General features: G+C 44.7%; 1 protein-coding gene across 1 annotated transcript in view; it reads right to left on the bottom strand.

Moving 5' to 3' along the window:
• Positions 1-2,107: 2,107 nt before the first annotated feature.
• The window catches only part of KRT2 (keratin 2), a 20,455-nt gene continuing 7,886 nt past the window's right edge, over positions 2,108-14,676 (bottom strand). Inside the window, exons 10-12 of the mRNA XM_029955491.1 lie at positions 6,739-6,812; positions 3,414-3,611; positions 2,108-2,173 (exon numbers count right to left, since the gene is read on the bottom strand). Coding sequence (XP_029811351.1) covers positions 2,108-2,173; positions 3,414-3,611; positions 6,739-6,812 — 338 coding nt within the window. The remainder of the gene's footprint in view (positions 2,174-3,413; positions 3,612-6,738; positions 6,813-14,676) is intronic.

Raw genomic sequence — 14,676 nt, 5'->3', positions numbered from 1 at the left:
ATGCTGAGTGAAGTAAGCCAGGCAGAGAAGGACAGAAACCATATGTTTGCACTCATAGGTCTAGCAGGAAAACAAGAGAGACCTAATGGAGAACCAGGGGGAATGGAGGAGGGAGAGAGAGTTGGGGAGAGAGAGGGATGCAGAACTTGAGAGACTATTGAATGCTGAGAATGAACTGAGGGTTGGGGGGGAGGGGGGAAGAGAGGTGGTGGTGATGGTGGAGGGCACTTGAGGGGAAGAGCACTGGGTGTTGTATGGAAAACAATTTGACAATAAAATATTAAAAAAGAAAAAAAATAAATAAATAAAAATAAAATAAAATATAAATTTAAAAAAAAACATTAGCCAACTATATGCTATCTACAAAAAAACCTCACCTCAAATATAATAATATATCCAAGTTAAAAGTAAAAGGAAAACATGAGTGGCTATACTAATGTCAAAAAAGTCATTTTTAGAGCAAAAAAAAATCTTGTGAAACAGAAAGAGACATTATATAATGTAAAAGGGCCAATCCAGCAAGAAGACATAGCAATGTGTATGCACAACATGGAAGAAGAGCTACAGAATATGTGAAGCAAAATATTGATAGAACCAAAAGAAGAAATAGACAATCCACAATTGAAGTTAGAGATGTCAGTATTCCTCTCTCAACAACTGATAGAACCACTAGAGAAAAAATAATCAATAATATAAAAGAACTCTTCAACACTATCAACCAACAGGATCTAATTGACATTTATAGAATACCCAACAAAAACAGATATTCTTTCCACATTAATAATCTCAGAACAGTACGTCACACATATTAAGTGCTGGATAAACGTTGCAAGATCAATATACGTAAGGAAACTGAGACACAAAGAGGCTAAACTACTTGGACAAGACCACACAGCTGGAAACTGGGAATGAAAGCCAGGCATTTCATTGTAGAGCCCACACCTTAACTTCTACTGCCTGAAATCTTTTTAAAACAACTCAACCACTCTGACCAGTGTGAGGTGGTATCTCAGTGTGGTTTTGATTTGTATTTCCCTGATGTTGAGTGACGCTGAGCATTGTTTCATGTGCCTGTTGCCCATCTGGATGTCCTCTTTGGAGAAGTGTCTGTTCAAGTCTTCTGCCCATTTCTTCACTGGATTATTTGTTTTTTGGGTATGAACAGATACAATATGTTGTCACTCATAGGTCTAACAGGAGAAACCTAACAGGGGACCATGGGAAAAGGAAAGGTGGGGGGGGAAGAGTTGGGCAGAGGGAGTGAGGCAAACCATGAGAGACCTTTGAATCCTGAGAACAAACTGAGGGCTGAAGAGGGAGGGGGGAAGGGGAAGGTGGGATGGTCATGGAAAGGGGCACTTGTGAGGAAGAGCACTGGGGGTTATATGGAAACCAACTTGGTAATAAACTATTAATAAAAAACTAGTATGCAGAAATCATTCAGCATATAAATATAAGCACATATATAAAGTAACCAATTAAAAGATATAATGGAAGAAAATATACCATTTACAATAGCAACAAAAATGATAATACTTAAGAGTAAACTTTTTGAGAAACGTGAGATTTATATAAAGATAACCTTAAAAAAAAAAAAACCTCAACTCTGAGATTTTTATTCAAAAGGCTTGGGGTAGGGCCTGAGCTTATAGAGTTTCCTAAACTTCTTCATATTTTTTGTCTTCAGAGACTGAATCCATGCTCAAGGTCCCTACCTTTTATGGGCACAGCATGATATGATTTCAACTCACGTTCCATTGTGCAGAGGTTTGCTTCATTGCCACAGTTATCTGCAAAGGAGGCTTAAAAAGGTAGTCTGTATGTAGGTGACCATGTGCTCATCTGCAATTTCTATTTCTGTAGAAGAAGAGGAGAAAGGGTGGTGGGGGACAACTGGCAGGCTCAGGCACTTTCTGTCTGCTAGACACTCTTGCCCCTTTATTGCTCTACTGCTTTACACTGCAGATGGAGTCCAGTTTGCTTGAGCTAACAACGCAGCAAAATGAGCCACTATCCCAGTTTTCCTGGGACCGAATGGGTTCTCAGGACATGGGATGCTCAGTTTTAAAACCAGAATGTCTCAGGGAAACAGAACAAGTTGGTCACTCTACCCAGAAAGGTCCTCATCGACCTCTTCTGCCACACCTCCTCCCAGCTGCCCCATATTGCACTTCTGGGAAAGAGCCCGAAGGGCCAAGCTCTTGTCAAGCTCCTTTTTAGTCCTTCAACCAATATTTATTGACCACCTACTATGTGCCAAGTACTGCTCCCATCAGTGGAAGATAGCGCCTCTATCTAAAACATTTCTTTAATTCCTCCTTAATGTTTAGGTTTGAGGGTGCAGCTTGAAGACTTTTCATCAAGGAAGTTCCCCCCATCCTGCTGCTAATCTGGCTCCTTGCTCCTGATAGGCACTTCCTCTAGATAACATGTATATCCCTGTCTCTGCACATTCTCTTGTCTGTGTTCCCCATACATAGGTCATCTTTTTGTATCAGTGTCAAAGACAGAATGTAGTACATAGTAGGTGCTCAATAAATGACTGTCAAATGAATGAATGCTGCCTCTCTAGACACCTAGGGTCTGCTCAAAAGAGGAGTTATGCCCATCCTCTGCCTGGCCATGTTCCCTCCTCTTGGTGCTCCCAACAGACCTCATGACAGGGAACTGATGAGACCATCCACCTGACGCCACTCTGCTGGACTCATGTGCACTATGCTAAGAACCACTTTCTGAGCCAAGCCCTAGACAGAGCAGCAACGTGTCCTTGTGACCTGAGCCGCCAGGCTGTGGCTTCTCACTCCACACCTTCTGGCCATTGCCTGACGATAATTCTTGTAACAATAATGATAGCAACACTATTTTCCCTTAATTGGGCAATAATGACACCTGCCTGGCTGCCAGGCAATGCTTGGGGACCTGAAGTTAATTATTTTAAAAATGGAAGCTGGGCTTCTTCAATAAGAAGGAAAGGATGGGTCATTTTTACCCATCTTCCATAGCTAAACAGAAATAACACTTTTCCATCAGCACAGGTAACCAAGCATCCCTCTCTACCCCTTCCCCAGCCTGGGCTCAGGCCAGCCATGCCCTGACTGGGTAAAGCTAAGGAAAACTAGTCTTTTTTTCCTCTTTCTCAATGACAGGGCAATCTGCCATTGGTCCAGAGGTCCAGAGGGAAAGTTTGGAGGAGTTAAGGACTCCAGCATACAGGGCCAGGGACTGCACTATCATGTGCACTCTGGTGAAAGACTCTGACCAGACACCCCCTTTCGCCACCACTGACAAAGCTCAAGTGGTGTTTCAGGAAGAAGTGAGTTAAATAATTGCCCAGCATCCAGATGGGAAGGCTCACACAAGTCACTGCTGATGGACACTCACCCATTCTCTCCCCTCTGCTGATGGACACTCACCCATTCTCTCCCCCCATACCTACCCTCCTTGCCCTCCAGCAGCTTGTGGTCAGTGGCCATCTCCATGTCTGAGGCCAGCTTGGCCCCCAGCAGCCTGGTAGTCACACGGCAGCCGGGCCAGGTACTCCTTGACCTATGCAGCATGGCCTCCACATCGGCCAGCTTATCCTGGCCATCTCTGAGGGCCACCTCAACTTTCTATTCTGCCCCCAGGATGAGGTTTGTAGGGCAACACCCTCCCAGGAGCTATCAGCAGGCAGTAAGTGGGACACAGAAGACCAGATACCTACTTCCTTGCTGTGCTTCTCTTTCATCCACCTTTAAAATTTATTATGAAAGATGTGCAAATATAGAAAAATAAATAAAATAACCTATCTTAACATTGGTATCATTGTCTGTCTGCTGTACCTTGGCCAGCTCCTATGCAGCAGAACTGGAATCAGTCCTCTGGAAATGCTCAGCACCCACATTTAGGGGTTCTCAGAGCCATCTCACCAGCAGCCATGCCCTCAGGGGAAGCCCAGAAGATCTCTCTTTTTCTCAGTTTTCCAACCATCCCGGGGGCTCCCAGGGACCTTAAACCCCAAACTTATAGCAGCATAGAAGACTCGGGGAAATTCAGTTCCCTGCTGCAGGATGTCCACTTTGACATTAAGGTCTGCCCTGATCAAGTGTGCACCACCCACATCCAGAAAGAAAGGAGGCAGTGGGCCCAGTGGCCTCAAGATGCCAGAGGGAAAGTGATATCGACAGGGCAGGCACTGGGGGACACTAACAAAGTTGGGACAATGCCAGGTGGATCCAATATCCTATGAACTGGAAAAACAAGACTTTGGAGCCAGAAATCAGGGTTGCCTTCATTCTTACTACTTCTGACAGTCTTGCCTGAAGCCCAGTGGTGACTTAGAGGTCAGCTGGGGCGGGGGATGCTTCATGGCTGAGGAAAGTGAGCCCAGTGCAGAGAAGCCTAGAGAGCATAATGTTGCAAGAGACCTGTCCCTCGAGACCTGAAGGATAAACCCTGCTGCCCTCGCCTTCTTCAGCACCACAGAGTCACCCTCAGCCTTTGTCCTGCTGTTGACTTCTGCTTCACATCTGGTGAGAGCCTATAGAAGAGGGGACTGTTACCTCTCAGAACATTCCTTTTTCTCTGCTTTCCTACACTCAGAACACACATCCACAAACAGATTCACAAGTTCCTAGAAAGACAGGCTAATTCTATGCCCTAGTACTGTTCTCACAACAGAGCTGGGATTCATATGTATTTTGGCCCAATACTGACGGTCCCACCTTCCCCCCCACCACTCACTTTTCATATTCTTCCATGGAACCTTGGGTGACTTTCATCTCTGCTTCCTGACTCATCTTCTCTGCTGTAAACTTGTCCACCTTGACTTAGCCCTCCAAGTTAGGCTCCAGGCTCACGGTGCTATAGCAGTGCCCACATGATCTCCAGCATCTGGCTTCATTATTCAAGGAACTGCACTTGAAAATGGTAAGTCCAAAGGCTCAGCCCCACAGGACAGCCACAGTGGCTTGGGCTTGGTGAGAGTGACAAGTGACTTTAATCCCAACATGCTATGCTAGAGGTAGTTCGCCCCATTATTTGTAGAGATTTCAGGCATGTTTATACAGAGGCCCAGGTTTCCTCATGTAGGATAGGGACTGAGCCTTTGAATATTTGCCAAGTTCCCTAGTTGATTCTCATTTGCACCCAAGTTTGAGAATCACAGGCCTGCATAATTTGGGTAGAGATGTCAAAAAGAAACTCATCAATGAGCCAGCAAAATAACTCACTTTCAGGAATATTCTTTTACCAAGCAGCCACATTTACTTGATGTGGACAAAATATTTCCTTTTTCCCCATGCTTTGCTCTGTATTCCCAACATTACAAGTGACAAACACAGGAAGTAGCAAAAGAGAAAATTTTCACTGATAATCAGTACCTTGAATTTGAGCACCTTTTTGGTAAAGTTTATGAGACACTCTCTCCCTACCGCAAACTTCCTCCCCTATTCATCCTTCAATTTCTGCCCCTACCTCTCAGCCCAGCAGGCCTTAACAGGAAATGAAGGAAGAACATAGTTCAGTTTAAAGTTTTCCGAGCCGGAGCTTTAATCAAGCTGGAGCCTCATAAAACTTCCCACCTTTTTTTTTCAACTTTATAGAGGTATAATTGAGATATAATAATAAATGGTAATGATTTAAAGTGTATAACATATTTGATTGAGACATTGTGAAAGGATTTCCCACAATTGAGTTAATGATCATATCCATCCCTTCATATATTTTTCTTTTGTGTGTGTGTGTGTGTGTGTGTGTGTGTGTACATGTGTATTAGAGAGAGAGAGACTTAAGTTCCACCTTCTTTGCAAATTTCAATTACATGACACACTGTTATCAACATCAGGAAAGAACATAGCTCTTTAATGCACCATCTATCCTGGTAAGACAGCCCTAAATCCAGAGCTCTGGGCACATTCACCAGTTCTACTTCACTTCTTACTGGCTTCTTCTTATGTTTCCCCAGCTCCCAGTCTATGCAGCAGTGCTAATCCATAGTTGCTCCTCCTTAAGAAACAGCATCCTGAGAAGGGTGGGGCCACGTAGAACTACAGACAATCTGGAGCAGTTAGTATAAGAAGTCTTAACTCCTTTTGGTTCTAAGACTAGAAGAGATCTGAAGGTCAGGATTCCTCTGGGTTATGAATATAGTTCATCACTCACAGCCTAACCAACAGAATTTGAAAAGCACCTGCTCAAATCACTTGCATTAGCCCCATGCTCCTTTTCCAAGAGCCCATTAACTGGACAACATCTGATTTTTGTGGTCTTCACTCACTGGCTTTGAGAGTGGAAATGCCAGTCTTCCAAGAAAGTTCAAGACCCAGAATCACATGGTAACTTATGGGGACCAAACTATTTGCTAAAGTCAATGTGTCCATTTACAAGATACCCATTGACTATTTTGACTTCTTTAAGACTGAACCTGTCAGCCTGTTCTGATTCACTATACATGCAGAACATATAGGCTTTATTTCAGGGTGACACTGTAAGGCCCTAGTTTGACAGGGTGGGGACAAGTAGCTGAGGGTCAGATCCAATCTCTTAGGGAGGCTTAGAAAACATGAAAAATAAAGTGAGCATCTTCCACCAGGGCCAATTATAAGAAACAGAAACTGCGGTACTGACCTCAGATAATCTAGACCAGCACTGTCCAATACAGTAGTCACTAGCCCAACTCCATCCTGGGAGAAAGATCTTTCTGCAGATCCCTGAAGCTATCCAGGGCTGGTTGTCTGGCCCCCAGGCATCAACACTCACCTTGACAATGAAGGAAGTGAACTTGTCATTGAGTTCCTTCATCTGCTGCTGTTCCAGCTGCTTCACCTCTTGGACTTTAGGGGCAACCTTCACACCCAGTGGCTCCAGCAAGCTGTGATTCATTAAAACTTCTTGGATGCCCCCAGAGCAGACTGTTGTACGTCCAAACCCCAGCCCCTCAGAACCACCACCAAAGCCAAAGCCAACTCTGCTGAGGCTGTCCACCCCATGATGCCCATCCCTATAGCTCCCCAGATTGTGGCCATGGCCCAGACCCCCAGCTATTCTGATGGAGATGTTCTTGCTCCCACCAAAGCTAATGGGACTCTGACTACTGTAACCTTGCAGACTGGCATGAACTTGGCAACAGCCACCCCTCTTTTAGATGGGCAGTGAGCTTTCTGTCCCTCTCTAGCACTATCCTGGCAGCATGACCAAGCCTCAGCCAAATCTCCTGCTCTGACACTTCAAGGCATAGATAGGCCTGCCTGCTCATCGTGACACAAGGAGCATGAGTGACACTGAAGAGGTGGGAAGAGGCTGCTTCAATGTTTCTCCACTAGGATGCAGAAGGATCTCCTCATATATCTCCCCAAGTTGCCAGCTGGCCAAGGATAAGTTCTTCTATTTGGTTCCCCTGAAGCTGAAAGTGACAAGAAAAAACCCAATACCCTCTACTTGGGAATAGTATGTTGAATAATTATCACTTATTTAGCAAGAGTTTCTCATTATTTATCTATCAACTATCTGCTGACCTAGACAAGGTGTGTGTGATTACAACCAAAAAGCCCTCAGATTAGGTATTTTCTTAGACTGTTGTGTTTCAACCTTTTTAGTTTCTACCAGAGTGGTACTGAAACTCAAGTTATATCTTCTGGGGATTTAGACAATGACACTGAATTAGAAACTGACCTGGAAATAATAGAGATTCAGAGAGAACTATTCAGTGGAGTTTTCTACAGTTGGTGGGAACTGTTTCTTCTTCTCCACTCTCCTTGCCAAATGTGTCTGTGTATTCCCAAAACAGATGTCCAAAACCATCTAGAGTAGATGTACAGCGTGTCTAGAGTAGAAAGTAGTTAAACAAACTGCATTCATAAATGGAATATTATATAGATATTTTAATGATGGTTCCAAGTTTTATCCAAACATTTTTTTTTCTGTTTTGTTGTTAACTGAGAAAAGGACCAATCAAAATTTAATAATCAGATTGACCATAAAGTCTCAGGCACAGAAATAAAGACCTGGAATAAGATTGGAGATAGAGTCTGAGTGTAGCTATTTATTTTTTTAAACTAACTAAAGCTAAACACTTTATTTTTTTAGCGCTTCTTCACTTATTTTTGAGAGAGAGTGTGTGTGTGTGAGTAGAGGAGAGACAGAGAGAGACACACAGAATCCAAAGCAGGCCCCAGGCTCTGAGCCATCAGCACAGAGCCCTCCATGGGACTCGAACCCATGAACCGTGAGATCATGATCTGAGCCGAAGTCAGACGCTTAACTGACTGAGCCACCCCGGCCCCCCTAAAGCTAAATACGTTAGAAAAATATGTTCAAAATATCATACATACATGTCAAAGTCTCAACAATAGTTATTTCATGTAACAGTTGATTTAATTTTTTTTCACCTTTTATTTTTCCAAGTTTGAAATAATGAGCAGGTGTTATTTTTATAATACAAAGTATCAAGCCCTGTGGTGCTCCAAACCCCTCTGCAGGGAAATGAAACAGCTCTTCCTTTAGCAAATGCTCAGGCAGGCCAAGGACACTGGTCTCGTCTTTTGGTCACCTCATAATTATGAGGGCAGCCACCCAAGGGCATCTTCCGGACTCAGGCTCCTCTCACTACCTGTCACCCAGGCCAGGAAAACGCAGGTAACCACACTGACCAGCAGCCTCATCTCAGGCCCTTAATTCCCCTTTTCCCCCTGAATCTGCAGGTGTGACAGCAGCCACCTGGCACACGTGAGCATTCACACGTGCAAGGGCAAGGCTCAGTGATCTCTCCCAGTTGGGCTTCCTCACCAGACCCAGACTGAATTGCTGAGAAGTCTCTCCCACCCTCTAATCCTATACCTCCCTGCTGGGCCAGACCCCGCCCATTGCACAAACAACCCTAATCTGATCACTGGGAGGAGAGCCAGGCAAAGGACAAAAACAGAGTGAGGTATAATGGAAGCAACATGGGATTCTTCATTCCACCCCCATTACTTCCCAGTTTTGTGTCTGTGGGCTTTTCGGCTTCAGTTTTGTCACTTGCCAAACAGGGTGATAAGGACATCTGTCCTTGCTAGTTAACTGAGGTGTTACGTAAACTGTTCAAGAGAATGGATGGGGGCGCCTGGGTGGCTCAGTCAGTTGAGCAAACGACTGCGGCTCAGGTCATGATCTCACGGTTCGTGGGTTCAAGCCCCGTGTCAGGCTCTGTGCTGGCAGCTCGGAGCCTGGATCCTGCTTCAGATTCTGTGTCTCCCTCTCTGTCTGCCCCTCCGCTGCTCTCATTCTGTCTCTGTCTCTCAATAAATAAACATTTAAAAAAATTTTTAAAGATAAATGTTAGGCCCACATCTTTCTCCAGCAGCAATAATAATAGCAGCACCCTAACACTCACCACCTGATTATTGTGCTCCAGAGGGTGGTAAGCACTTTACAAAGATTATTTCATTTAATCTTCACAGCAGCACTCTATGGTAGGTATTACCACTATCTTCAATTTTTATAAGTAGAAACTAAGGTTCAAAAGATTAAAGATTTTGCCAAATAACACAACAATTTAAGAGGCAGGGGCAGGGTTTGACCAAGGTTGACTGATTTCAGAACTCAACAGGTACATGTCGAATTGATTCAGATGTTGAACCCATAAAACCTGAGAAAGCAGGGTTTGGGAACCCTGTTGGGAGGTGGTGCATTCAGACCACCAGCCCAGCCTAGGCCCACTGAACCTGAGAACTGGGAAAGAGGGGGTCTGCAGTGCAGTCCCTCCCAAGGTTGGGATTCTAATGGAAGCCATCTTTATTTTGAAAGTCATTTTCCTAAAACTCTTCTTGAGCACCCCAGGTCCATTTGACCCTGGATCAATCTCTGTGGAAGGTCATGAGCTGGAGAAAGTGTCCTCCCAGACCTCAGGAAGTTTCTGGTCAAAATAGTCAAAGAAAGAGCCAACTGCAGTGGGTACCTAAACTCTCTTCTGCTCCCAGCCTCTCTATGCACCTTAAAGCACCATCCTCCGGACCTTCCAGGCTGAAATCCCATCCCTGGTCCAGCCCTTTTCCTGGGGCTATTGGCTTCATCTCCCTTCAGACCCCGCACAGAATCCTGCATGCTCCTCAGGTTTTACTGCAATGTGTTTTGGGAAAAAATAGATCTTCTTAGCTTTTTTTTAAATTATGAAAGAAATGTATGCTTTGAGCAAACACTTGAACAATGGGACAAAGTATAAAGTACAGAGTAAAAGTTAACCCTCTTCACACCCTTTCACTCTCTCTTATCCCATGGTCACTGCTAGCCCTTAGAGCACACGGTGAAAATCAGACACCCCTTCCTCTACACGGATGCAAAAATCTCAGAGAAATAGCAAACCGATCCTGTAGTATATTTAAAAAGGCAAATACAGCATAACCAAAGGGAGTTAATTCCAGGAACACAAGATTGGTTTAACATCTGAAAATCAATCAGTGTATTAATATGTATCACCATATTAAGAAAGAAGAAGAAGAATCATATGATCATTTGAAAAAATTCAAAAAAGTACTTGGCAAAATTCAACTCTCATTCAAGATTTTTTAAAAACCCTACATTGGGGCACCTGGTTGGCTCAGTCAGTTAAGCGTCTGGCTTTGGCTCAGGTCATGATCTCATGGTTCATGGGTTTGAGCCTCGCAAAAGGCTCTGTGCTGACAGCTCAGAGCCTGGAGCCTGCTTCAGATTCTGTATCTCTCTCTCTTCTCTGACCCTCCCCTGCTCATAGTGTCTTTCTCTGTCTCTCAAAAATAAATAAAAAGCATAAAAAATTTTTAATAAAAGAATTTTTTTAAACCCTACCTTTAATATTATAGATAATGGTGAACAAATAAATGCTTCCCTATAAGATTGGGAACAAGGTAAAAATGTGCACTTTGCTACTCTATTCAACATTATACTGTTGTACTGAAGGTTCTAGCCTTTGCAACGAAGCAAGAAAAAGAAACAATACTAAGCAGTCTGAAAAAAAGGAGACAAATCATTTTTATTCATAGACCACATAACAGTGTCATGTGTTATCTAAAATCTTAAGGAATCTACAAAAAGCCACTAGAACTAATATATGAATTTAGCAAAGTCAGGGTCAATATATTTTTATTGTATTTCTTTTACAAGCAACAAATAATAAATTTAAAAGTTTGAATGTCATCTGAAATAGCATAAAAACATTAAATACTTAAGGATAAATGTAACTAAATATGTGTAAGACCCATACCCTGAAAACTACAAATCATTGCTGAGGAAAATTGAAGAAAATATATTAATCATGTGTTTTATTTTCTGTGTTTTACTATGTTTCAACATCTGCAGGTTGAAAGCCTGTTTTCCTGGGCTTGGCCCAGAGCAAGCTTTTCATATGCAAACCAACCAATCCTGAGTCTATACCTTCTACTGTATCCTTATCAAACTCTCACACCACTGAGCCAACATTTCCTTTGCCCTAAATTATCCCAGGGCCAGCTACCAGGGAGTGAGAAACCACCACGATGCCCCAAAGCCCCCTGGAGTCCTTCAAACTATCAAGTCCTAAACTGTTTAATCTTCCTTGCCTTGCCTTCCCCATGGAAACTGTGATCCCACAGCCTCGACTTTCCCCTCCCTCCTTTCTGCCCCCTGACTGACACAGGTGATTTCCCCTATGACCCTACGTGGCCTGCAGTGACCCTGCCTCTGGGACCTGGGAGTATAACAGAGCTCTTCCTTCCAAGCTCCAGTCTTGTTGCCTCCCCACCTAGTGGGAGGCCAGCTTAACAGGACAGATGGGGCTCTTTTCTCTTGAGCTGGAGAGATATGCAGAGATCATCTCATTTTATCTCCTTGGAAGGAGAAATGACTAGTCTGATATTGCATCGCACTTCTCCCCAAGGTGAAGATCAGTATTTAAGTCTCCCAACTCTTGGTAAAAGGCCTTCCCCTCCTCAGAGCAAGTAGGAGCATGAGTGTCCCATTCAAGCAGGCTTTCTGAAGGTGGTGAGCTGTCCAAGGCTGTCATTTGAGTGGACAGGGAAGAAAGAGTGCAGTAAAGGGATAAAAGGAGGAAAGAGGTTCATCTGAATTGAGGACTCACAGGTAGAGAAAGGGAGGGAACCAAAAGAGGGAGGGTGTCCTAAATTTTCTGCCACATCATCAGGATGTAAATATTTAGCCCAGTTCCCTACGGAAATAGAGCCTGTAAAAACCCTTCTGCCTGCGCCCATCTCCCTCTTGAAGCCAGGACCTGACAAGTCAGCTACCAGATCTGGTGGAAGACAGTCAGAGGCCCTGGTAGGAGGGGTGTGACCCAGATTCTGGACTCTCCTAGATTCTAGACTCTCCTAAATTCTCTCCTCCTGTGACACTTAGGAGGAAAGGAGAATCTGTCCCCGGAACCGGTCCCTCATGCCATTTCTTGCTTAGAGCCAGGCTTCTTTCAGGCTTCAGGCCTGTGACCCTCTGAGCTCATCTATATAGCTCATTTTGCTGTTGGAGTCCAACACAAAAGTTACCTGTCTGAGCGGATCTGAAAAGAAGGGCTGCATCTCAGGTAGAGTAGAAGTGAGGCATAGGAAGGGTCGGAAACTCATAGCACTGATACTCTGAGCAATTAAGGTAGCTGCGAATAAAAGCTGCCATCTTACCTGCCTTACCTTCTTTCCCCTCAGAAAGTTATCAGAACAGCTCACCATTTCTGAAGCCTTTAAACAGTACATGAACTGGGAAGCAGAGGCCAAGTTTTTATGCCCACACTGGACTTTATCTGTTTCCTTATCTAAATTGAGGGTACAGAATCACGGATGTTAAAGCCTCCTTCCAGCCCTAAGTACATGGGACACTAGACCCTGTTTGGGGCCATGTTCATGTCTGCATAGTAAATATATACTAAAACACAGTCAGGCCCCTCACATTTCTCCTTCCTAGTAGGCACCCTCACCTCCACAGACTGCTCCCACCTAACCAAGCTAGAGAGCTCTCAGGGTCCTTCTCTGAGCAACACATCAGCCCTGACTGGTCATCTTTGTACCCATCAAACTTCAGAACTCTTCCTATCTTGTACCCTCACACCAGGGGCCAGCTGGTCTGGGACCAGGAAAAATCATCTATTCTCTATTAATGCCTCCCTTATGTTGCTCAGAGCCATCTCAACAGCCTAGAGGGATGTGGAAGAGTCTCACAGACTCAACTAAAGCCTCACCAAGGTTTTGGAGCTAAAGTAAAATGAAAGAGAAAAGAATTCCCCCAGGATTTTTTTTATCTGAGTTATTTTAAGCCATGCATGGGAATTACCCACACATATATCACAACCTGACCCAATCAAAGCCACCAACTCACACTTTGGCAACTCTGGCTAGTCTAATACTAACCCCAAGCGTCCAGCCTTTCCTGAGTTTCCAGGAAGCTCCAGTCAGATGACAAGGCCTTTGTGGGAAAGAGGCTGAAATCGTCTTCACCAGCACAGGAGAAGGCTGCCCTGATTGGGGTGTCCAGGGCAAGGGGCTCCCAGAGGACTGGGCTGTTGCATGGGCGGGGCAGGGAGGGGGAGGAGAAAAGGGCCCATTATCTGCTGAATTTGTTGGAGAACTTCTCTAATAGTACTGAAGAAATGTTCTATGAAAAACGGCAGCTTTTTGTTTTGGAGATCACTTTATAATGCTCCAGAGACTTCCCTTGATCCTCTCCTTCAGCCTTTGTTGAGAACTCCCATTGGGTACTTAGGGTTGGGTACTGGGTACATAGAACACCCAGTGACCTAGGCTGAGCTAGGGGCTCAGCTCAAAGCTGCAGACAGCCTGGAATGGTGGGGGCGGGGAGGTGTTGTCAGTTAATTTGCCCTGAGGAGAAGGGACCTCAGCCCAGAGCTCTTGTCAGAAGAAGTGGGGGCATAGAAGAGTGGCTTTTTATGGGAAAGAATTTTCCACAAATCCCCCTGTCACCCTCCTGGCAATATCCCAGTCCCCAGATCTGGCAAATTCTTTTCTAAGAACATCACAGCCACACTTTGGCTCCACGGCTGGCCCCTCCAGTCTCTGTTCTTCAAGACTTCCAGAAAACTAAAAAACAAAACACCCTTGGCTTCTCCTAGCCACACTGCCTCAGGGCAACATGTCCCTGCTTCGGGAAGCTTCTCTTTTATCGTTTCCCAAGCTCTCCATTTTCTGGTGTCTTGAATTAGACAGTGGTGAGTAATAGCTCCTGGCTACCCATTTCTGCCAAGGCTCAACATTAAACACACATCACATGTTATAGATTGCAGGTGAAGTTTATTGTGCAGACACCAATACCACAGCACTTTAGATGCAGAGCCAACAAGGTGGGCTATATACACAGAAACATGTTTCCTCTGGGGGCGGCCCAGGAGAAGGACAGAAAGGCTTTGAGATGGGGCACTCAACAGAGTAGTCCTCAGGAGGAGGACCACCAAATGGGCGAATACAAGGAGGGGCCGGGAAAGGGGGCGTGGCTAGAAAGTACAAGCCTGGGCAAGGCAGAGTCTTCCGTAGGGGACAGATGGTGTCATGGGCTCCAACTAACTGGTTGGGAGAGAAGATATTTCAAAACCTGTATGTGGGCATCCCTTTCCCCCCATTGACTTGCTGTCAGTGGGATGTACAGAGACAGGCTTCTGCATTCTAAAGCAGCAGAATCAAGAGGGGGGCTCCATCCTTATCTAAAAGAGAAGGTCACACTTGAACCATAACCTTCACCTGAGCCAGACCCACC

This window comes from Suricata suricatta, chromosome 10, assembly GCF_006229205.1.
Source record: "Suricata suricatta isolate VVHF042 chromosome 10, meerkat_22Aug2017_6uvM2_HiC, whole genome shotgun sequence".
Lineage (NCBI taxonomy): Eukaryota > Metazoa > Chordata > Mammalia > Carnivora > Herpestidae > Suricata > Suricata suricatta.
This window is presented reverse-complemented; position numbering and strand designations above follow the sequence as displayed.